Source organism: Xenopus laevis, chromosome 6S (assembly GCF_017654675.1).
Source record: "Xenopus laevis strain J_2021 chromosome 6S, Xenopus_laevis_v10.1, whole genome shotgun sequence".
In the NCBI taxonomy this organism is placed as follows: Eukaryota; Metazoa; Chordata; class Amphibia; order Anura; family Pipidae; genus Xenopus; species Xenopus laevis.
Window position 1 is genome coordinate 71,235,546 of NC_054382.1, and position 26,294 is coordinate 71,261,839.

Sequence of the window (26,294 nt, forward strand, 5' to 3'; positions counted from 1 at the left end):
GCCATAGGGGGGCAAATGTGAGTAGGTAACCAGAAAACCTCCATACTGGGACCACTGTCTAAAAAGACCATAACCAACCTTGGCACACTTTTGTTTAAAATTGGGGCATAGGCCCCTTACCCCTTGCAAGTATTCCTCCCTAGGGATGTAGCGAACGTCGGAAAAAAAGTTCGCGAACATATTCGCGAACTTGCGCAAAAACGCGAGCGGTTCGCGAACGGTTCGCGAACCCCATAGACTTCAATGGGAAGGCGAACTTTAACATCTAGAAAAGACATTTCTGGCCAGAAAAATGATTTTAAAGTTGTTTAAAGGGTGCAACGACCTGGACAGTGGCATGCCAGAGGGGGATCAAGGGCAAAAATGTATCTGAAAAATCTGCCTGTGTGTGCTTGGAAGAGATAGTGTAGGGGGAGAGCTGTTAGTGATTTCAGGGACAGATGATAGTAAGTTTGCTGGCTAGTAATCTGCTTGATACTGCTCTGTATTGGAGGGACAGAAGTCTGCAGGGATTTGAGGGACATTTTAGTTTAGGTAGCTTTGCTGGCTAGTAATCTACTGTTCTCTTTAAACAACTGCCATACGTTGACCTTGTAGGCATTGTTTGCCCAGTTTTTTTGGACGCAGCCACTGAAGCACAGTTGCCAGAAAAAATATGCCATATAAATGCTGAAAATAGTCATTTTTCGCCATACGTTGACCTTGTAGACATTGTTTGCCCAGTTTTTTTGGACGCAGCCACTGAAGCACAGTTGCCAGAAAAATTATGCCATATAAATGCTGAAAATATAAATTTTTTTGGTTGCAGCCACTGAAGCACAGAGGCCAGAAAAATTATGCCATATAAATGCAGAAAATATGCATTTTTTTGGTCGCAGCCACTGAAGCACAGTTGACAGAAAAATTATGCCATATAAATGCTGAAAATATAAACTTTTTTGGTTGCAGCCACTGAAGCACAGAGGCCAGAAAAATTATGCCATATAAATGCAGAAAACATGCATTTTTTTTGGTCGCAGCCACTGAAGCACAGTTGACAGAAAAATTATGCCATATAAATGCTGAAAATATAAATTTTTTGGTTGCAGCCACTGAAGCACAGAGGCCAGAAAAATTATGCCATATAAATGCAGAAAATATGCATTTTTTTGGTCGCAGCCACTGAAGCACAGTTGCCAGAAAAAATATGCCATATAAATGCTGAAAATAGTCATTTTTTGCCATATACGTTGAGTCAACGTATGGCAAAAAATGACTATTTTCAGCATTTATATGGCATATTTTTTCTGGCCTCTGTGCTTCAGTGGCTGCGGCCAAAAAAACTGGGCAAACAATGCCTACAAGGTCAACGTCGTTGACCTTGTAGGCATTGTTTGCCCAGTTTTTTTGGCCGCAGCCACTGAAGCACAGAGGCCAGAAAAAATATGCCATATAAATGCTGAAAATAGTCATTTTTTGGTCGCAGCCACTGAAGCACAGTTGCCAGAAAAATTATGCCATATAAATGCTGAAAATATAAATTTTTTTGGTTGCAGCCACTGAAGCACAGAGGCCAGAAAAATTATGCCATATAAATGCAGAAAATATGCATTTTTTTGGTTGCAGCCACTGAAGCACAGAGGCCAGAAAAATTATGCCATATAAATGCAGAAAATATGCATTTTTTTGGATGCAGCCACTGAAGCACAGTTGCCAGAAAAAATATGCCATATAAATGCTGAAAATAGTCATTTTTTGCCATACGTTGACCTTGTAGACATTGTTTGCCCAGTTTTTTTGGTTGCAGCCACTGAAGCACAGAGGCCAGAAAAAATTAAACCAGTAGGGTTTGCACCCTAGTTTGTAACGGTGGCGGAGGGAGGAGGAGGACGCTAAAGGACAGCTGTGTGTGGAGTCATGAGGCTTGAAGAGAAGGACAGCTGCATAGAAGTCAGAACAAGTCTTCCGGCGTGCAGTAACCCTCCGAGATCCACCCCTCATTCATTTTAATAAAGGTCAGGTAATCGACACTTTTGTGACCTAGGCGAGTTCTCTTCTCAGTTACAATCCCTCCTGCTGCACTGAAGGTCCTTTCTGAGAGCACACTTGAGGCTGGGCAAGACAAGAGGTTCATGGCAAATTGTGACAGCTCTGGCCACAGATCAAGCCTGCGCACCCAGTAGTCCAGGGGTTCATCGCTCCTCAGAGTGTCGATATCTGCAGTTAATGCCAGGTAGTCCGCTACCTGCCGGTCGAGGCGTTCTTTGAGGGTGGATCCAGAAGGGTTGTGGCGCTGCCTTGGACAGAAAAACATTTGCATGTCTGACGTTACAGACTGGCCAAAGGGCTTTGTCCTTGCAGGTGTGCTCGTGGCAGGATTACTGGCACCTCTGCCCCTGGAATGTTGATGAGTTCCTGAAGTGACATCACCCTTAAAAGCATTGTACAACATGTTTTGCAGGCTGGTTTGTAAATGCCGCATCTTTTCGGACTTGTGGTATGTTGGTAACATTTCTGACACTTTATGCTTGTACCGAGGGTCTAGTAGCGTTGCGACCCAGTACAGGTCCTTCTCCTTAAGCCTCTTGATACGGGGGTCCTTCAACAGGCATGACAGCATGAAAGACCCCATTCTCACAAGGTTGGATGCAGAGCTATCCATCTCCGCTTCCTCATTATCAAGGACTGCATCATCCACGGTCTCCTCCCCCCAGCCACGTACAAGACCAGGGGTCCCCAAAAGGTCACCACTAGCCCCCTGGGAAGCCTGCTCCTGTTGGTCCTCCTCCTCCTCCTCCACAAAGCCACCTTCCTCCTCTGACTCCACTTCTGGCACCTCTCCCTGCGTTGCAGCAGGTGCCTGGGTTCGTTCTGGTGATTCCGACCAGAAATCGTGCGCTTCCAGCTCCTCGTCACGCTGGTCTACAGCCTCATCTGTCACTCGTCGCACGGCACGCTCCAGGAAGAAAGCGAAGGGTATTAGGTCGCTGATGGTGCCTTCGGTGCGACTGACCATATTTGTCACCTCTTCAAAAGGTCGCATGAGCCTGCAGGCATCGCGCATAAGCACCCAGTAACGGGGGAAAAAAAATCCCCAGCTGTGCAGATCCAGTCCTACCACCCAGTTCAAAAAGGTACTCGTTGACGGCCCTTTGTTGTTGCAGCAGACGTTCCAACATAAGGAGCGTTGAATTCCAGCGAGTCTGGCTGTCAGAAATCAAACGCCTGACTGGCATGTTGTAGCGCTGCTGAATGTCAGCAAGGCGTGCCATGGCTGTGTAGGAACGTCTGAAATGGGCCGACACCTTTCTGGACTGGGTGAGAACGTCCTGGAATCCTGGGTACTTGGAGACAAAACGTTGGACTATTAAATTTAACACATGTGCCATGCAGGGCACATGTGTTAAATTGCCTAGTCTCAACGCTGCCAACAGATTGCTTCCATTGTCACACACCACTTTTCCGATCTGCAGTTGGTGTGGGGTCAGCCACCGATCGGCCTGTGACTGCAGAGATGACAGGAGTACAGATCCGGTATGGTTTTTGCTTTCCAGGCACGTCATCCCCAAGACAGCGTGACAACGGCGTACCTGGCACGTCGAATAGCCTAGGGGGAGCTGGGGGTGCACAGGTGTGGAGGAGGAGAAGGAGGACCCAGCAGCAGAGTAAGAAGAAGAAGAAGACGAGGTAGAGAGCGATGGAGGAGTAGAGGTGGTGGCAGAACCGCGTGCAATCCGTGGCGGTGACACCAACTCCACTGTTGTTGTTGAGCTACCCATTCCCTGCTTCCCAGCCATTACCAAGTTCACCCAGTGGGCAGTGTAGGTGACATACCTGCCCTGACCATGCTTGGAGGACCATGCGTCAGTAGTCATATGGACCTTTGGCCCAACACTAAGTGACAGAGATGCGGTAACTTGGCTCTGCACATGTTGGTACAGGTGTGGTATTCCCTTTTTAGAAAAAAAAATTGCGGCTGGGTACCTTCCACTGCGGTGTCCCAATTGCTACAAATTTGCGGAAGGCCTCAGAGTCCACCAGCTGGTATGGTAAAAGCTGGCGGGCTAAGAGTGCAGACAAGCCAGCTGTCAGACGCCGGGCAAGGGGGTGACAGTCAGACATTGGCTTCTTACGCTCAAACATGGCCTTCACAGAAACTTGGCTGGTGGCAGATGACTGGGAATGGGAACAGGTGGTCAAGGTGGAAGGCGGAGTGGAGGGTGGTTCAGACGGGTCAAGGAGAGCAGAGGTAGAGCAGTAAGATGCTGGACCAGAAGGAGTGTGGCTTTTAGTTTGCCTGTTGCCTTTGAGGTGTTGCTCCCAAAGTGCTTTGTGCTTGCCGCTCATGTGCCTTCGCATAGAAGTTGTACCTATGTGGCTGTTGGGCTTACCAAGGCTCAGTTTCTGACTGCACTCATTGCAAATTACAATGCTTTTGTCAGAGGCACACACATTAAAAAAATCCCACACTGCTGACTTTTTGGAAGTGTGCGATCTGGCGGTAACAGTAGAAGTTGGCGGAGTTGGCGGTATTGGCGGCAATGGCGGGTGCGTTGGCCGGCTGAACACAGGTGCCGATACATGTTGTTGCCCTGCTGATCCCTGCGGGCTGTCCTCCCTGCTTCTTCTAAGTCTTATTCTCCTACTGCCTCTCTGACTCTCCGTCTCTCCATCTGAACTACCCTCCTCTTGCTCTCTTCTACTAGGCACCCACAAAACATCAATCTCCTCATCATCATTCTCCTCAGATGCATCAATTTCTTCTGACACATCACAGAAGGAAGCAGCAGCGGGGACCTCCTCCTCATCACTCATTATGTCCATCTCTATCGTGTTCTCTGCCAGAATTAAATCTGGTGTAAGGTCCTCATCTCCTTCATCTTCTTCTGGCAATAATGGTTGCGCATTACTCAGTTCAAGAAACTCATTGGAAAATAACTCCTCTGACCCCAGTGAAGAAGGGGCACCGGTGGTGGAGGAAGTGTTACGTGGGGTGGCCATAGCAGTGGAGGATGAGGAGGATGTTGTGGTAAAGTTAGAAACGGTAGAGGATGGGGTGTGCTGTGTAAGCCAGTCAACTACCTCTTCAGCATTTTGGGAGTTCAGGGTCATTGGCTTTTTAAAACTGGGCAATTTGCTAGGGCCACAGGATTGCATAGCAGCACGGCCCCTAGCACGGCCTCTGCGTGGCGGCCTGCCTTTGCCTGGCATTATTTTTAAAAAAACAACAACAACAACAAAAACTCAGTTGGTTTTTCTGGAAACGATAATACACACAGCTAGATGGCGGGTTGAAGAAAACACTGTGCAAATAATGCCTACAAAGTCAACGTATACACTACTACAGCGGTGGATACGGATTACGTAAAATATATGAATGCTGCTTGAAAAAAGTAACTCAAGTGGTTTTTCTAGAGACGATAATATTATCAATATTTAGACAAAATGTGAACAAGCTCACACAGCTCGATGGCGGGTTGAAGAAAACAGTGTGCAAATAATGCCTACAAGGTCAACGTATACACTACTACAGCGGTGGATACGGATTACGTAAAATATATGAATGCTGCTTGAAAAAAAGTAACTCAAGTGGTTTTTCTAGAGACGATAATATTATCAATATTTAGACAAAATGTGAACAAGGTCACACAGCTCGATGGCGGGTTGAAGAAAACAGTGTGCAAATAATGCCTACAAGGTCAACGTATACACTACTACAGCGGTGGATACGGATTACGTAAAATATATGAATGCTGCTTGAAAAAAAGTAACTCAAGTGGTTTTTCTAGAGACGATAATATTATCAATATTTAGACAAAATGTGAACAAGCTCACACAGCTCGATGGCGGGTTGAAGAAAACACTGTGCAAATAATGCCTACAAGGCCAACGTATACACTACTACAGCGGTGGATACGGATTACGTAAAATATATGAATGCTGCTTGAAAAAAGTGACTCCGGTTTTTTTCTGGAGACGGTAATATTATGGATATTTAGAAAGAATGGGAACAAGGTCACACAGCTCGATGGCGGGTTGAAGAAAACAGTGTGCAAATAATGCCTACAAGGCCAACGTATACACTACTACAGCGGTGGATACGGATTACGTAAAATATATGAATGCTGCTTGAAAAAGTGACTCCGGTGTTTTTTCTGGAGACGGTAATATTATGGATATTTAGACAGAATGGGAACAAGGTCACACAGCTCGATGGCGGGTTGAAGAAAACAGTGTGCAAATAATGCCTACAAGGCCAACGTATACACTACTACAGCGGTGGATACGGATTACGTAAAATATATGAATGCTGCTTGAAAAAAGTGACTCCGGTGTTTTTTCTGGAGACGGTAATATTATGGATATTTAGACAGAATGGGAACAAGGTCACACAGCTCGATGGCGGGTTGAAGAAAACAGTGTGCAAATAATGCCTACAAGGCCAACGTATACACTACTACAGCGGTGGATACGGATTACGTAAAATATATTATGGCTGCTTGAAAAAAGTGACTCCGGTGTTTTTTCTGGAGACGGTAATATTATGGATATTTAGACAGAATGTGAACAAGGTCACACAGCTCGATGGCGGGTTGAAGAAAACAGTGTGCAAATAATGCCTACAGGGCAAATAATGCCTAAAAGGTCAACTTATACACTACTACAGCGGTAGTAAAATAAAAAAAAGTAAAATAAAAAAAAAATGAATATTAAAAAAAAAAAAATTAAAGTTGGTGCTGCTGAACTACTAGGAGCAGCAGATTAGCACACCAGTCCCACTCCCCAACCTGCTAGACTAATAGCACTGGGCTCTTATAGTAGTAGTAGTAGTAGTAGTAGTAAAACAACAAAAAAATAAATAAAAGCAGTCCTTACAAGGACTACTGTTATTGCAGCAGTCAGCAGATGAGATCAGAAGCAGGACAGCTGCCCACTGCAGCTACATACAGAGCACTGCAGTAGAAGGTAGATTACTAGCCAGCAAAGCTACCTAAGCTTAAATGTCCCTCAAACCCCTGCAGACTTCTGTCCCTCCAATAACAGAGCAGTATCAAAACGATTACTAGCCAGCAAACTTTCAACTGTCCCTGAAATCACTAACAGGCAGCAGCTCTCTCCCTACACTATCTCTTCAGCACACACAGGCAGAGTGAAAAAACGCTGCAGGGCTTCGGTTTTTATAGGGAAGGGGAGTGGTCCAGGGGAGAGCTTCCTGATTGGCTGCCATGTACCTGCTGGTCTGGGGTGAGAGGGCAAAAAAAAGCGCCAACAATGGCGAACCCAAAATGGCGAACGTCGCGCGACGTTCGCGAACTTCCGGCGAGCGCGAACACCCGATGTTCGCGCGAACAAGTTCGCCGGCGAACAGTTCGCGACATCTCTATTCCTCCCCTACTGTGACAAAACAAACCTGATGCCCCTAACTCAACCCCCTACCCTTCCTGGCACAAAAAGGGCAGGGGGATATTTGTTGTTATTGGTTTTTATTCAATAGTCAGATAAATTTGAGTTTTTCAGCGACAACTTGAAAAAGTCATACGAATTGAATGGCAAATCAAAAAAGTCCAACAATTCAAATTGTCACACTCAGGGGCACATTTCCTATGCTCGAGTGAAGGATTCGAAGTTAAAGAACGTTGAATTTCGAGGTATTTTTTTGGGTACTTCGACCATCGAATAGGCTACTACGACCTTCGACTACGACTTCGATTCGAACGATTCAAAGTAAAAATCGTTCGACTATTCGACCATTCGATAGTCGAAGTACTGTCGACTACATACTTCGAGTTTAACTACGAGGTAATGTTAGCTAGGGACCTCCTTATTCTGTCGAAGGTACAATTGCCTATGGGGACCTTCCCATTATTCTCGAATGGTTGATTTTTCGAGTAGGAAATCCTTCGTCGATGATTAATCCTTCGAATCGTTCGATTTTTGGTTAGATCGTTCGATCATAGGATTTGCAGTAAATCCTACAAATTCGATATTCGAATTCATAGGATTTTACCTCGAGGGTCGAATTCGGGGATTTATTAACCCTCGATATTCGACCCTTAGTAAATGTGCCCCTCAGTGTCGGACTGGCCCACCAGGATACCAGGAAAACTCCCGGTGTGCCCAAGGGTCAGTGGGCCTCTTGTTTCTAACCATTTGGCCTATTTCATGGTCATTCCCTATTTCTTTATGAGAACAAAGAGGCTTGATAATGGAAGAATATAGTATAGTATGTAGAGAAAAGAGACTAGGAGAATAATGAGGTTGAGTGAGGTGAGGAGGTATAGTAGTTTGGAAAGTGGGCCCTCAGCCTAAGGTTTTCTGGTGGCCCCTGGCATCCCAGTCCGACACTGGTCACACTATTTTGTTGCAACTTTTTTTCGCACCAATTTTTTGGAGAATAGTTATTGGTAAATTAAGGGGATTCGGGTTTGGGAGCTTGGTTTAAATTTTTTTTAGAAAAAGTTGAGTTTTAGTATATACTGTAGGCCTCCCCATGTTAAAAATCTATTTATTAGAAAAAGGAGTATCAGAGAGAGGTAGAATCTATATAGACGACATTGTGAAATATAACCATAAGCAAGTGTATACTGTATGTTCACAGTACACAATTGTAAATCCAGAAAAAAAAAATCTGTATTTGAATTTGTAATTAAAACTGGTTTGTGTAAGGTATGGCTGTTCATTTTAAATAACCCACATAGCTCAACGTTAGTTATGGTCAACTGCATAGATTTTCAAGCCAAATCTGAGATACATTAACATAGTCTTCCCTTTTCAATGTAAGTGGGACTAAAAATGCATAACAAGCCCCTATTCTTGTTTAAGTCTGATACAATTTGTGTTTCAGGAATTATACCAAAACATCACATGCTTGTTAAGGGAACACTTCCCAATCCACAGAGCAATATGTGCTAGGTAAATGTGTTTGCAGCATTACTTCTGCTCTGTAACTCACTATGGGGCATATTATATATGCTCCAAAGGTTCCAGATCTGAGATTTAGAATAAAGAAAAATTAAAATGCATAGTAAAATGAACATTGCTCAGCAATAGCCTCTAAAGTTGAGTGGGCTGCCCCGTGCTAAGGGAGACACTGAAACCTAGGAATCTTTTGAATTGTATGTCCCCTTTTTCAAAAATAAAATATGTGAAAGTGTATATGTCCTGTTCTTTTACCCTAGTGATACCAATGTAAAAAATATATGTTATCTATGACTTTAACCTCTTTTATGTCCTCTTCATAAAAACAACCTTTTCCTGAGTAAGTTCCATCTTCCTGGCACAATCACTTAAGCTGGCTGCACTTGCCCATTGGTTGAAATCAGCCAAACTGGCCAATCATCCAGGCATTTATTTTAACTCATCAATAGGTTTTAAACAAGTCATCTTTTTACCATTTGGAAAAGGAAATACAGTATTTGTCCAGGGTCCGTTGGTGCAGCAACAAACAATTAGATATTTCCTCTGCTATAATCTATGACTGAAACATCTACCTGCAAAAGATTAGTTTTTTATACTTTTTTAAACTTTCTCTTGGAAAATACTTCCCTGAGGAATCTTTTTTAATATAAAGCAAGGGTCTTATGTGGAATTTGTACATACAGAATGAGGGATTTGCCATTCTCTCAGTATAAAATATGGCATGGTTATTGTGGTTATTGAAAAGAAGTACAGGTATGTTCTGCCCCTGCCAGCAATCGTACGATATCTTTGTCCAACCAAAGCTAGTGAGAGTCTCCCACTGAACGATCGGCAATACACGCAGAGATATTATCGGAAGTTTTCTAACCTGTCCGATCGACCAAACAACCGATCTTCGCCGGACGAAAAATGTCGGGACTCTCCACACACGGTTCGAAAATCGTACGAATCCTCGATTCGTACGATCAGATCTTTGCGTCTATGGCCAGCTTTAGTCTACTAGAAATTCATTTAAACATTATATAAACCAAATAGGCTGTTTTGCTTCCAATAAGGATTAATTATATCTTAGTTGGGATCAAGTACAAGCTACTGTTTTGTTATTACAGAGAAAAAGGGAATAATTTCTAAAATTTTGAATTATTTGGATAAAATGGAGTCTTTGGGGCAAATTCACTAAGCAGCGAAAATACACTATCGACGCCTTCGCCGCACTTCGCCAGGCGAAGTTTCGCCAGGGCGACGCTAATTCGCTAAAATCCGAAGTTGCGCTCAGGGAGGCGAACGGTAGCGAATTTGCTCTGGCGGTAATTCGTCAAGCAAAGCGAAGTTACGCTAGCGATGCCTAATTTGCATATGGCGCCAAGTTAAAGTTGAATGGACGTATATGTAGCAGCAAATACATTACACTACACAAGCCTGGGAAACCTTCATAAAATAAAATAGAGTTGTTATTTTGCCCTACACATGTGCCCACTGTATAGTTTAGGTGCCATATGTTAGGAAATACAGGGGGGAAGAAGGGTAGCCCCAAAAAAATTACGATCTTTTTCAGCCTATCACCCTTAAAAAAGGAAAAAAACACCAGCGTTTTATGGGACATAGAAAAAATGTCAACTATTTTTGAAGCAATCCCTATCTACTCTATTGCACTTCGCCTGGTCTGAGGTGGCGAAGCAAGTCTGGCGCAAGAGGTAACATTCAGTAAAATCCGCAAGTTAGTGAATTAGCATAGTTACACTGACCCTTCGCCATAGCGCAACTTCGCCTGGCGTAAGGGTGCGAAGTAGCGCTAGAGTAGGTCCACTTCGCTAGCGAATTTACGCCAGTGCCCGTTAGTAAATCGGCGAAGTAACAAAATGACATGACACTGGTGAATTTGTGCTTTCTGGATAAGGGATCCTATACGCGGGTAATAAGGAGGGATACACTCATACTGAAATCACAAAATGGAAAAAAGTAGAAAGGGAGCTGCTGTAAAAAGAGTTTGTTACCTTTCAGAAACATGCGTCAGGCCCTTTCTTGCCATATATAAAAAATATAATATAAATGATTTAGATTTTTGATGATTTTTTACTCAAACCCCTTTTTCAATTTTTATCTCATGTACCACTATTTTGTAATTAGGAATTATCCGATACAATGACTTTACCCACAGGCCATTTCTTTAATCCCTACCTGTACTTGAGAGTATCACTGCCACAAGTTTCCTGATCCACACGTGGGGCACCAAAGAGATCTTTGCTCTTTGTCCTCTGGTACATGGTGACATGTATACAGAGAGTAAACTGAAGGAAGATAGGGGAAATGTTCTTGTGTTTCTGTATACATCTGTATGTGTATTTTTTTGTTTATGCTCATTTTTTGTGGATGTAGGAGAGCTCTACCAATCAGCATAGTTAGATCAAACATCCCTAGACTGGAACATCTTCAAACTAACACTGGCCCCTGCCCTTCCCTCTGTGCACAGCCAATATAACTGATTCTGTTGGGTTTATATTTAGCAAAATGTATTAGCTAATGCAAATTATTAACAGTTTTAGAAGTTACCTAGGACTTCTGTGATGCACATATAGATTCTAAACCACAGCCTCAAACCTTTATTTGGTCAAAGCATGCCTTTATATATATATATATATATATATATATATATATATATATATATATGTGTGTGTGTGTGTATATATATATATATATGCACTGCTCCACTGAGTTTCAGTGGATCTAGATTTTTTAACAGCATTAATGTTTTTATTAACAGGTGTTTATCGGGCACCAACAATAGATACACATCAGTTTTGGGTTGAAAAGTAATCTTCAATTGTATTCTATTCATATGACATGATCCTAACATCTCTTACTAATGTCTATCATATGTTTTTGTATACTTTAAAATGTATCTTTTTCTAGTACTCATGTGGTTGATTTTGTTTCCAGCAGGAGGTTAATATATGATGACAGTATATGTTATACAGTAATATCTTGTAGCAAAGAAATAACCATCCTTATGGCAAGGAGCAAGTAGTTGCACAAATTATGTTATAGATCCCACACACACAATCATGTCTATTGACACTCTTATGACCAGAAGGTAAAATGTCCCTTAACTGCCAAAATGTCCAGTCTTCTACCAAAAGCAGCATGATTTGTCAATTAATTATAAATTAACTTTGTCAGTCCGTTTATCAACCATGTTATTCTGAGTGACATTTAATTCAGTTGAATTAGTATATGTTAGTCAACTGATTTGGAAGGCTGTACAACTGACTGGCCAATAAAATATAAATTTTTGACTGGATGAGTCACTAAAACAAGGAGCACACCTCAAATAAAACACACAGCTTAGCAGAAATGACTTGACAATCCAGTTGGTGGTCTGGACTCTTGCAGCTGTAGCAATATACTGGATTTATACTATGCTACAATATATTCAAATTGTATTAACTCCCAATGTTTGTGAGTTAAACTAACTTTACCACATTACTAAAAGAATTGGGACAAAAACACTAGCATTCATTCTTACTGTTATTACTAATCTTTTGCACAAAAAGTTGATTGCAATTTGCACTACTCTGTTATAGCTTCATTCGGATATGGACAAAGGAGAAGGATTAATCAAATACATCCTTTCAGGAGATGGAGCAGGAACTATGTTTACAATTGAGGACGCCACAGGTGATATTCATGCAATTCAAAGACTGGATCGAGAGGAACGAGCTCAGTACACCCTAAGAGCACAGGCTCTGGACAGAAGGACTAGCAGGGCCATGGAACCAGAATCAGAGTTCATAATCAAGATTCAGGATATAAATGACAATGAACCCAAGTTCCTAGATGGTCCATATACTGCTTCAGTGCCAGAAATGTCACCAGTGGGTAAGACAACTATCATAATATCATATATATATTTTTAGGGGGTTATATGTTGAGAGTGCTGGGGCTACCTTGTTTAGTATATATACCGTATATACTCGAGTATAAGCCGACCCGAGTATAAGCCGAGGTACCTAATTTTACCTACAAAAACTGGGAAAACTTATTGACTCGAGTATAAGCCTAGGGTGAGAAATGCAGCAGCTACTGGTAATTTTCCTCCCATGCTACATATGGAAAAACAAGCAGTCCTCTCCATATATATTTAAATAGCAATTCCATGCACTTTATTCTACACACAGCCCAAAAGACTGAGGCCAAAGCAGTGGCACAGACAGATTACACAGTTTGGCGTATGAATCATACATTTTTAAACTCTCGTGCAGTTGGTAAACTACAGATCTCGCCTGAAAGGGTTCCCGGGGAAAGCTGGGAGTTGTAGTACATATAGGCCATAGGGTGAGGATGCCTGCTCCAGAAGTTCACAGCAAGGGAGAATACAGTAGGTGAATAACTTACATCCATGCAGTAGAGGAAAGGGAGGGAGTTGAGGGCACGGTGTAGGCTTTCCAGGAGATGACTGCAATGAATCCAGCAGAAAATCATTGGCTTATACGTTCCTTAGTAGATACACTTTTGTTGCCTGTCATTCCCTTTTTAATAAGGCAGCTCCCTCATTGCGCAGCATAAAGTGTTCCTTGCAGCTGCATTGACACTGCACAGCAACATGATGGGGCTTGCTGTTATTATTCGCCCTGCAGGGGTACGAACCAAAACACAACGCAATCGCACAAGCGAAACGATCCGCCCTTCCCTGACGTGCGGCTGACGGAGGGACTGAGTGATGACAGACGTCGTCACCCTCTGCTAGGCAGTCAATCATGGGTCGCTAAGGAGCGGCTCTTCGAGTAGAGGGCGGTGCTATAGGAGGCTGCTGCGCTAGGAGATGCGTATAATCAGGAAGTGTGCGAGCTGCCGGGGGGAACGTCGCGTTGATCAACTAGGTACTATAATGACTCTAGTATAAGCCGAGGTAGACTTTTTCATCTTATTTTGGCTGCTGAAAAACTCAGCTTATACTCGAGTATATACGGTGTATATATATATATATATATATATATATATATATATACACAAAAGTCCAATTAGTTCAGCACACCAACAAAATCGTACACAGTCCTGGTGCTACCCCCAAGCAGCAATATGTAGAAAATCCAAAAATACGGATGCACACAGGTATTTCCAAAATAGTTAAAAAACTTACATTTTATTCAGTACATTTAAAAAAGCAGGTCGACGTTTCGGTCTGTATCTAAGACCATTTTCAAGACCATAAACTGCTTGGTAAAATGTTACAGGTATAAATAATTAAAACCACATAGCACTCATCCAATCACAAACTGTCCAGGATGTCATGTGACAGTTAACTCTATACCCACCAGATTGGGAGGGATAGGGATGGAAAAAAAACCTCAATGTCAATTCTAGAAGGGAACCGACATTTAAAACATAAGGATGTATGGAACTACAAAATTGTTAATAATGTTACAACTTTAGACAGATAGCAAAATAAGCTTTATAATAAATGTATCAAGTTGAAAAATCTGCTAACACAAAAGTAACATTATCGCTGACTCAAAAAACACAGAAGGGAACAATGTTCATTAAGTCCATTAGGCTTCATAGTATTTAATTTTTTGATCCAGAACACCTCTCTCTGGAGTAATATCTTGGATCTATCACCTCCCCTCCGCAGAGGGGGGATATGATCTATAGCTATATAGTGAAAAGTAGGTAGCCTATGTCCCACCTCCAAGAAATGATTCGCCACTGGTTTATTGGTGTGGCCATCTATGAATGCCCCTCTAGTAAAAACTAGACAAAATATCACTCAAGGAGAACGGGCTGCTATTAAATCTTTAACTCAGGATACAAACTTGGTTATTCGTCCGGCCGATAAGGGTGGGGGGATTGTATTGCTGAACTACACAGATTACCGTGATGAGATCTTGGGACAGTTATCGGATATCACGATCTATAAAAGGCTGCCGAAGGATCCCTTGTCAATCTTTAAAAACAGGTAGACCAGGTGCTAGATTTAGCCCTTGAACAAGGGATAATCACCAAAGCCTTATGCGGGTTTATGAAACAAGAATACCCTATATGCCCCATTATGTATGCCTTGCCTAAGGTACATAAAAGTCTGGACAAACCTCCTGGTCGACCGATTGTTTCCGGCAGGGGCTCCCTATTACACCCTATTGGGATTTATCTGGATACTGTGCTGCAGCCAGTAGTCCAAAGTACGCCGACATACTTAAGAGACACCCCTCAACTACTGGAAAGTCTAAGGAGACTAAATATCCCGATGTCATCAACTTGTTGGCTAGCGAGTCTTGATGTGGTTGGACTGTATACCTGTATCCCGCATGAGGCGGGGTTGGATGCGGTTAAACGCTCATTGGAAGAGTGTGATCATTATGAGGGCCCTCCAGTGACTTTTGTGTTAGAACTTTTGAATATATGCCTGTCTATGAATTATTTTCGTTTCCAACATGAATTCTTTTTACAGGTTGCGGGGACGGCGATGGGGGCTGCCATGGCGCCCGCTTACGCCAATTTATTTATGCACCAATTTGAGCAACACTTTATTACACCTAAATACAAGGATAAGATCCTCTTCTTCCGTCGCTACATTGACGATATTATAATCGTATGGTGTGGCACGGAGGGAGAGTTTCTTTCTATGGTACTTGAACTCAATTAATTAGATAGCCCGGTAAAGTTTACACATGAAATACATACTGACCGGCTACATTTTTTAGATGTTGAATTATTGAGAAAAGATGACCATATTGAGTTCACACTGTATCGCAAGAGCACGGATAAAAATGTTCTTTTACATTACGACAGTTGTCATCCACTGGCAATGAAAAAATCCTTACCCATCTCTCAATTTTGTCGTGTACTCCGAAATAATTCTAATCAGGATATTTCTGACATACAGATTAGAGATATGTGGTCCAGGTTTAGGGATCGTGGATACCCAGAGGCCATTTTGAAACAGGCTCTGGAGACAGCCAAACGCCGGCTACATACACCAACACGTAGAGAAAACAATCAGCCGAATTTTGTCTATAGTACTAAATACACTACAGGGTCTCATTTGACTGCTTCGGCGGTCAATAAACATTGGAATATTATTCAGGCGGATAGTGGCCTTAGCAAGATTATTCCTAATACGGTGTTAAAAAACTTTAAGAGGGGGAGTAGTCTGAGGGACCTCCTCGTTAAGAGTGACCCAATAGGCTGTTATCAGAGGAAACATGACACGTGGCTACGTAATGATAAACCAGGTTGTTTTAAGTGCCCCAATTGCACTTCGTGCAGGTTTATGACACCTGGCACTAGTTTCTTACACCCGCAGACAGGCAAACGATTTGCTATTAGGCATCACATCACTTGTACCACCACCCATGTTATTTATTTGATTACTTGTCCATGTGGTTTACCATATATTGGCAAGACGGATTTGACATTGCGTTTGCGTATGGATGCACACCGCTCAGCTATTAGCACGGCCTTTCGAGATGGCCACACCAATAAACCAGTGGCGAATCATTTCTTGGAGGTGGGACATAGGCTACCTACTTTTCACTATATAGCTATAGATCATATCCCCCTCTGCGGAGGGGAGGTGATAGATCCAAGATATTACTCCAGAGAGAGGTGTTCTGGATCAAAAATTAAATACTATGAAGCCTAATGGACTTAATGAACATTGTTCCCTTCTGTGTTTTTTGAGTCAGCGATAATGTTACTTTTGTGTTAGCAGATTTTTCAACTTGATACATTTATTATAAAGCTTATTTTGCTATCTGTCTAAAGTTGTAACATTATTAACAATTTTGTAGTTCCATACATCCTTATGTTTTAAATGTCGGTTCCCTTCTAGAATTGACATTGAGGTTTTTTTTCCATCCCTATCCCTCCCAATCTGGTGGGTATAGAGTTAACTGTCACATGACATCCTGGACAGTTTGTGATTGGATGAGTGCTATGTGGTTTTAATTATTTATACCTGTAACATTTTACCAAGCAGTTTATGGTCTTGAAAATGGTCTTAGATACAGACCGAAACGTCGACCTGCTTTTTTAAATGTACTGAATAAAATGTAAGTTTTTTAACTATTTTGGAAATACCTGTGTGCATCCGTATTTTTGGATTTTCTATATATATATATATATATTTATATATATATATATATATATTTAAATTACACAAAGTTTGACCCCAGCACTCCAATATAGAACCCCAAGAGAAGCCAATTTTTGCACAGCTGAACTGTAACTAGTAAAAAAGACACTTTTAGTTACAAAGTTTGTACAAAATATGCATAAGCTGACGCGCCCCGTCAAGGCAGTGTCCATGCGTCAGTCCTACCTAAGTGAAAAAAGTGTTATTTTTGGGGGGAGAAAGACCATACCTGCTTTTCTCTTTATTTAGCATGATCTCTTCCAAAAACACCATTAAATGGGGGTTGGGAGAGCAAGCATTAAGGAGAGAGCCACCTCCCCATACTATAAAATAAAACACGATAAACTGCAGCTCATCCCTTTTTATTGGGTGCACGTGGGTGAGGCTTGATAAACAAATTACACAAAGTTTGACCCCAGCACTCCAATATAGAACCCCAAGAGAAGCCAATTTTTGCACAGCTGAACTGTAACTAGTAAAAAAGACACTTTTAGTTACAAAGTTTGTACAAAATATGCATAAGCTGACGCGCCCCGTCAAGGCAGTGTCCATGCGTCAGGTTTCTCTTGGGGTTCTATATTGGAGTGCTGGGGTCAAACTTTGTGTAATTTGTTTATCAAGCCTCACCCACGTGCACCCAATAAAAAGGGATGAGCTGCAGTTTATTGTGTTTTATTTTATATATATATATATATATATATATATATATATATATATATATATATATATATATATATTATGTCAGTATAGTGAACGCACTCCTCCCGGATTCAATTCTGTTGATGGTGGTGCGTTGGTCAAAGTTTCATTTTACAATCCAGTAAATGGACCCGCACTCGTTCGTAATAGTGAAATAAATGTGCTTTTATTCACAGGTTCATTTCCAACGTTTGGGTCCTCTCTGGGACCTTTTTCAAGGAAAAAGGTCCCAGAGTGCGGTCCATTTACTGGATTATATATATATATATATATATATATATATATATATATATATATATATATATATATATATATATATATATATACATACATACCTGGCAACAGAAGCAGAAATGGTTCATGTTGTTCAGCTTTATGATGCATCACTATATATTATATAATGTTTTAATTTTAATTCTTGTGCACTTTCCATGTAACCTTAAACGTGTCTCTAAGGGGGTTATTTATTAAAGTCCAAATGCTAAAAACGCAAAAAATTCAATTTTTTTACTATAAAATCTGAATTTTTAGTGGAAAAAAAACTTGAACTATGCGGGATTTATTATTATACCCCAAGGATATTCAGAAAAAATCAGACAAATTCGGATTTTGATAAATAACCTCCTTAATCTCTCACCCAACATACTGTGTAAACCAAAAATGTTGTTTCTTTGTCTTCCCTCATTAGAGTGAGGGAATGTTTATATAAGTTCCAAATGGAAATGGCAGCTAATGGAAATACTGAAAAGTTCATACACTTTTTTTTGTTGTTGTTTTAACGGTTTGATAACAACTCTAATTTACACTTCTGAGGTTTCCAATTGCACTGCTGTCTGTTGTAAACAAAGAGTTTTAAAACCATTCGTTTTGGGCTTTTGGCCAGGTAGACCCTATTTCCATGTCTGGCATAAAAAGCTGTAATTTTATGTCAGAAACTCAAATTTTGCTACAGCAGAGCTTCATTAAGGCAACGATAAAAGAAAATTTATATTTATTCCTCAATTATATATAAAAACAACTGCCAAATTATAGAACACAATTAAAGTCATTCTTAGCATAGAGAACAGGTGGCTAAAACAGCTATCATATCGGCTACAAGTGCTAAATCCAATATGTAAAGGGACAGAGAAACATTAACAGTCTTGTGCTGCTTATCTCTAAAAATGGTTTCTTCATTATATTGTTAGGATACATTAGTGGAATGGAAGCCGCACATGGCAATTAATCTTCCACTGACAGGTGGTTAAACAGTTAGTGTGGCTGTCATTATGCAAACTTTGCAAGATTTTTTTTTTAATGGGAAAGGCGAAATTAGATTCTCAGCTATTAATTTCAGAAGGTCAATATTTTCTATTTTTGTCAGGTACCTCTATTATCCAGGTGTCAGCAACAGATGCAGACGATCCTACTTATGGAAGCAGCGCGAGGGTTGTCTACAGCATTTCGCAAGGACAGCCATATTTCTCTGTGGATTCTAAAACAGGTACTTAATGAGGCCAACATGTTTGCTATTATCACATATTCATGATTTTTACTTGTGAATCAGTTTGTAATCCTCTAGTTCTGCAAATTTATATTTTTTACATTTTTTAATAGATGTTCGGTACCTCAATCACTACAACTTCTGTAGAGTTTAAAGCTGTCATATCATTAATTATCTTTAAAAAATGAAAGCTTTTTTTATTTGGATTTAGTTAACGAAATGTAAAAAATGAGAAGCCTTTTTTTCCCAACATCAACAGATTGCTTAAAAAATGCTTTGTATAACAGCACTTCAAAGGCTTACATTATTCCTATCAGTACTGTGAACATTATGCCACAAGCTGTGCAGGCTCCATTAGACTTTAGCAGGGGAATGTAATAAAAGTCGCAAAGAGCAAAACAATTCGCACCAATAAGACTAAAAATCCACATCTCGCAATGTAATATTGTTCCTTAAACTGTTATTGCATTGCGAATTTTAATTGCGCATTGCGAATTTTAATTGCGCACTCATAAGAAGTGCTTGAAGGTGTCGTAATCTTTTGGAGCAAACATAACGACTTTTTCAGTAAGAAGTTTTATTACATTGACTGCGCATTGGCGCAAACTATAACATTCGCAAACAGTCTTTCACTGTTGGAAGTGGTCGCTAAACAGTTTCCGGGCTCGCAAAAGCTATAATAAATTCACACAAAGCAAAATTTGTTCGCGCAAAGGCATAACTTTTCGCATTGCGAATAGTTTTTCCGTTAGCGATTTTTATTACATTCCCCCGCTGGTCTGTTTCAGGCTGCATCTATTGGTTATATTCCCTAAGGGCCCTTGCTGAGGAAGTCTGGAGAGAGGGAGCAACTGCAAAAGTCATTTGATAAAACTTCCCCAAGTTGGTATAACAATCCTTATACCACCAGCTCCAACCACCAAACTGAAGCCGGTGCGAAGCCAGAAATATTATCATGAATACCTATATTTCCTATAGTGTAGCAGAGTCTTGCAATTCACATGAATTAACCCAGCAGAGATTCATATTTACTGATTCATGAGTTTCATGGACTATAATAGAGGGCACCATCTATTGATTTAGAATTCTTTTTAATGCCCGTCAACAATTTGATATACATCTAATATAAATGTATTGTGTAAGTGTATAAAATATGAAGGCACACTAAGTTAATATTGCATAATATCTTTTTAAATTTTAAAAATTGTATTGAATTAAATTTTTTTTATAATTTGTAATTTTATTCTTTTGTTCTTTTATGTTTAAAGGCTTTTTTGGTACAGTGTATTGTCCATTCTGGTTCTTACTCCTAGCCTTGGTTTTGGCTCCTGTATCTAGTGAGCCTGGGGTTCTGGATATGTTTTTTTTTCTATGTGTTGGTCTGAAACAAGTTAACGCCAGTCTCTTCCTGGTTAATTGTGGGGCTTTGTGCAATAGCTCCTGGTGGCAGCTAAATAACCAAGAGTCAGACCTAAAGTGAAAGGGAATGGATATAAGACAAGTGTGACAAGCCTGGGACCAGATTATCCCCTGAGGTTGGGTTGCTCCATGCCACACAATTACAACCTGATTCATAATGGACCCCTTTCTTCTGATAAATTACAGGCTATCAGCATCAGACACCCAATAATGGTTTATTAAATTGTTTACTCATTATTATTCTATACATCATATACATCACACCCATATCTGGTAACCACTGGAGATTATTTGCTCCTTGATTACATGTATAGTCTTTGCTCAGACTTTTTGTATACAATCTTAATGTATAATGGGCCTTATAGTACCGGTATATACATTGCATACAGTTTAGTCTATTTTTACACTAAATATGTCTATCTATGTTATTTGTTGGATTTCAAAGGAAATTATATTCTGCGGTCGCCATAACAACTAATAAACTCCAATTTCTTAGATGTGGTATATAAAGTCAGCATATATTCCAAGGAAACATCCTTAGGCTCTTATAAGCATATGGCCAAAATAGTGAAGTAAAAGTAAATTCAACCAAAGCAATACGTACTTTGATCTTGTCATTGCTCATTTTGTTTGTTGTTTTATGAACATGTAACGCTTTCTTGGCCTATTCTGCCAATTAGGAGTTAAGGGTGACCACTGACCAGCTAGGTAGGGAGCATGGGTTACATTGCGAATCCTCACCCAGGGCAGAGCCTTCGCCAAATGGAAACTTCCCCTTTAAACTGTAATTGAACTACAACTCACAGGCATATAAGTGCAAAAAATAGAATAATGGACGCCAGGAGGTTCTTAAAAGGTAAAACAGGAGCACAGATTTATTATGCCAGAGGCAAATGACCACAGGTTTACTTACAAATATACGTAGGACACAGCAGGTGGAATCACTTAGGACAGTACAAGGTTCACAGTCAGACAGGTGCGACTCCCAAAGGATATTGCAGATAGGTGTACATCAATTCCCAGTTTAACCGACGTTGCACAGTGAGGGGATCACCAAATGGAAGCTTCCCCTTTAAAGTGTAATTGAACTACAACTCACAGGCATATAAGTGCAAAAAATAGAATAATGGATGCCAGGAGGTTCTTAAAAGGTAAAACAGGAGCACAGATTTATTATTCCAGAGGCAAATGACCACAGGTTTACTTACAAATATACGTAGGACACAGCAGGTGGAATCACTTAGGACAGTACAAGGTTCACAGTCAGACAGGTGCGACTCCCAAAGGATATTGCAGATAGGTGTACATCAATTCCCAGTTTAACCGACGTTGCACAGTGAGGGGATCGGGATCGATCAGGTAGGGTACAGGTAGTCCTTTGCTAACCTAGATGCCTATCAACTGAGTTCCCTGCTCTAAAGGCAAACAGGCCTTGTGGGAAGCTACTTCCTCCTACAATCCTCGTTGGAGCGACAACTGCTCTTTCTGCTACACCTCTCTGTCTCACTCTCCATAGAGTCTATAACAAGATCTTACTATATTAGCTGGTCCTCGTTCACGGGGTTACCTGGTCCCCAACTTAGCACCAAAGGTGTCAGGTCCCTCTGGGGTAAATGCTTACTGGAGCCTATGGTGATCCCAGGCTCAATGGGGATTCACCTAGCAGCAGCACCAGGAGCCAAAGAGGAAGAGGACACTCCCTGCATAACACTATATAGCAGTGTGGCAGGGGAGTGTCATTACACTCTTTGTCCAATAGGTGTGGGTGTTACACTTTACCAGTTAGAAGGGTTTGGCCCAATAACAAGGGAAAAGAGAACTACATACAAAAGAGTATGGAATTAACTCTATAGGGATAGGATATCATATAGGTCCCTACAAACAGATATTTTTGTTATCTTACTGGATAAGCCAATGGTGGGCATGGGTTAATTATAATTAGAACGGACTTTTGTCAGTATTCATTTACAGCTGATACAATTGTTTTTCGCATTTAGTTCCTGCACCAAACCTTATGCATTAAGCAGGGACATTTTACATACTGAGGGGCCGATTCACTAACTTCGAGTGAAGGATTCGAAGTAAAAAAACTTCGAATTTCTAAGTGTTTTTTGGGCTACTTCGACCATCGAATGGGCTACAACGACCTTCGACTATGACTTCGAAAGGAACGATTCAAACTAAAAAACGTTCGACCATTCGATAGTCGAAGTACTGTCTCTTTAAGAAAAAACTTCGACCCCCTAGTTCGCCATCTAAAAGCTACCAAACTCAATGTTAGCCTATGGGGAAGGTCCGCATAGGCTTGGCTAACTTTTTTTGATCGAAGGATATTCCTTCGATCGTTGGATTAAAATCCTTCAAATCGTTCGATTCGAAGGATTTTATCGTTCAATCGAAGGAATAATCCTTCGATCGTTCGATCGCACTATTTGTGCTAAAATCCTTCGACTTCGATATTCAAAGTCGAAGGATTTTAATTCCCAGTCGAATATCGAGGGTTAATTAACCCTTGATATTCGACCCTTTGTGAATCGGCCCCAAAGTGTTTGCTTATGTGGTTCACTTTGCCAGGCACCAATTTAGGGTACCTTGCATTTCCAAAATAGATACCTGTACATTAGTTTCTATTTTTGAAAAATCCTGTTATATTTAGGGGGTTATCTGAATTTTTCGGATTTTTTTTAAATAAAAAAGTCAGACCAAACTAGAATCTACAATTTGACCTTATTTATTATTTAAAAATTACAATTTAATCACATGGGGGAAAACTCAATAAAATCAAGCAAAACCCTGAATCTTACTGTTTTTGGGGGTTTTTTTTCGCTCTTTCCCGAAAAGTCAAAATTTTTCGGATTTTTGCACTGACCACAGAACTGCTAAATAGGATAGGGACCTCTCCCATTGACTTATATACAACCTTGCCAGGTCTGAGATGGTGGTTTTTCAGATTCTGACTTTTTGCAGCCTTGGGGTATATAAATTTAAAAAAAAAAAAAATTCCACTAAAATTTCAAACTTTATAGTAAAAAAACTCAACTTTTTTGAGTTTTTAGCATTCAAAATTAAATAACACCCTTAAAGTTGGTTTTTGTCTTCTGGATTTTCAAGTCATACATTTGAATGAAACTGCATTGTTTTCTAGGGGTATTTAAGATGTATAATAGTACCTACATCAGAGTTATTAACACGTCATGCTAAAATTATTTTCTATGAACTTATTTAAGGGAATGGTTCCAGGGTGGTAATGATTCAGAGGGCTGATTGAGTGGTTATGGCATGTGCTTAGGGGAAAATCCCTAATAAACTGCAATAACACATGTTTACCTGTAGTGGACTACAATAATTAGCATTTATTGGTGTTACTAGTACATTAAACAATAATAGATTGGAGAGGGAAGAAAGGAGTATATATTCAATTTACTGAAATGAAAGGTTTGTATAGAGTATATAGATTTAGTAAGATTGCAACCAGGTGCAGTAATCACGAAAATGAGAAATTTACTAGAAAACACTGGGCTTCTAGCCTGTTCTCCAGCAGAAACACAGACCTCTATATATGCAGTGGTTTAGCAGTTGGTGACTGTAGCTCTGAGCATTGTGCAGGGGACACTTGACAGACCTGATTAGTGGGAGGCTGCATCTGCCCTTTATTCATTTGAGAAATTTCTTAAATGACATGTTTGGATAATAAATCTCCCCTGTCCCACTATTAAAGTATAACTATTGGCAGTCAGTTATGGGTTAACATGTGTTTCAGGGAATAGCTTCCACAAACCACTTTAAAATGTATGGCTGCTATTCATGTGAGCAGTAATCATATGGGTCTGACTAGGAAGTGCCAGTAGGAAATGTAAAATGCAGAAATATTATTACAATTCTATCTAGAGGAACCAAATATTAATTTGACTTCGATATATGCATTCATAGTTGTTTTGAAAGGAAGTGTTGATTTACATGGCAATTACTGTAGATACATACATAGAGTTGGTAATTTAAAAGGATGCTGTCATGGGAAAATGCATACGTTATTAGTGCTTCTCCAGCAGACTTCTGCACTGAAATCCATTTTTCAAAAGAGCAAACTGATTTTTAATATTTAATTTTGAAATCTGACATGGGGATAGACATATTGTCAGTTTCCCAGGTGCTCCCAATCATGTGACTTGTGCTCTTATAAACAATAGCCTGCCTGAAAATAGTTCCATAGTGCAACACAGGCTCTTTCTGAAAGCACATGGCCAGGCAAAATGAGATGGCTGCCTACTCACCAATATTACAACTAAAAAAATACACTTGTTGGGTTAGGAATGAAATTTTACATGGTAGAGTGAATTATTTGCAGTTTAATAAAAAGGACACCATAAACATAATGACAGGATCACTTTAATTTTGTTGTTGAAGCCTTACTTCATTAACATAAACTAAAGTACAATACTAAGAACCACCAGCATCTAAATGCTGTAGTATCACCCTTCTGTCATGTTTGTTAGTTGTATTAAGGGGATGCGACCCTGTCTAACAAAATATTGTGCATGATTTGTACCTGTACTTAAAGGAGAAGGAAAGCTACCAAAGCAGTTTATTGCCAATAAATTAGCCACAATAGTGCAAGCTATAACACTATATTTATTCTGCAAAATGTTTTACCATACCTGAGTAAACAGTTCTAGAAGCTCTATCTGTTTGTTTAGGAGAGCAGCTGCCCTATTAGCTTGGTGTGAGATCACTTTCTGCCTGAGTCTCTCCCTGCTCACTCATAGCTCTGGGCTCAGCTTACAGCATGGAGGGGGGAAAGGTAGGGGGAGAGGGCGAGAGGAGCAAACTAAGCATGGTCAAGCACTAGGACTGGAAGTTTATGCTGAAAACAGGAAGTCTGATACAGAAGTCCATGTATACACATTAGAAGTAAAGAAATTATGTGTTTATTTTGACAGAGGACTCAAAGCAGCATTGCTTTCAGGGTTTACTGGTGTATTTATATAGACCTTTCTGATATAGATTACTTAATTTTAGCCTTTCTTTCTGGTGTCAGCTTTACAGTGTAAGGTGTATGTGATCGGTGGGAATAACTATTATTGTGTAATGTTTTGCTTAGGGCTCCAGGTCTGTCAGGTCTCTAGCAATGATACTCTTTGTTCTCTACAAAACAAATATAACTTAGCAGCTCAATCACACGCCAATTTACAGTCTTGATATCATTATTGTCTTTCCTTTGTGCAGTTAAACCATTATCTAAATGCCTAAATCACAAAAGACAGTGTCACTATACAGTAAGTTCGGGAGAAGATGGACATTAAATCCTGAACCAGTGTGCTATTGTTACTTAGAGAGTCAAATCATTTCCTAATGATATAACTGAGTACTGGCCTGAGGCTTGCCACTAAACTTTCTTACTAAGTGCTTAAAGGTAGAGACTCATGCAGCTTCTTTGGTTTCACTTCTGTTACAAAAAAGTACCGTACATACTGTATATAATATAAATATATAATCTACAGTCTGGTCATTTTCCTATGGGAAATGATATCCTTATAGACGGCACCTTCTGACGTCAGAATGCGCTGTTTATAACAGGGGCCCCAGGCCGCCAGATTTGACGCAGCATGTTCGAATTTGACGCTGCGCATCCGAATTTGACGGTGCGCGTCCGAAACGGACGACATC

At 40.4% G+C, this 26,294-nt stretch overlaps 1 protein-coding gene across 1 annotated transcript in view; it reads left to right on the forward strand.

Moving 5' to 3' along the window:
* The window catches only part of cdh20.S (cadherin 20 S homeolog), a 265,825-nt gene that overhangs the window by 209,811 nt on the left and 29,720 nt on the right, over positions 1-26,294 (forward strand). The window contains exons 5-6 of the mRNA XM_018269486.2: positions 12,480-12,774; positions 19,092-19,211. Of these exons, the coding sequence (XP_018124975.1) occupies positions 12,480-12,774; positions 19,092-19,211 (415 nt within the window). The remainder of the gene's footprint in view (positions 1-12,479; positions 12,775-19,091; positions 19,212-26,294) is intronic.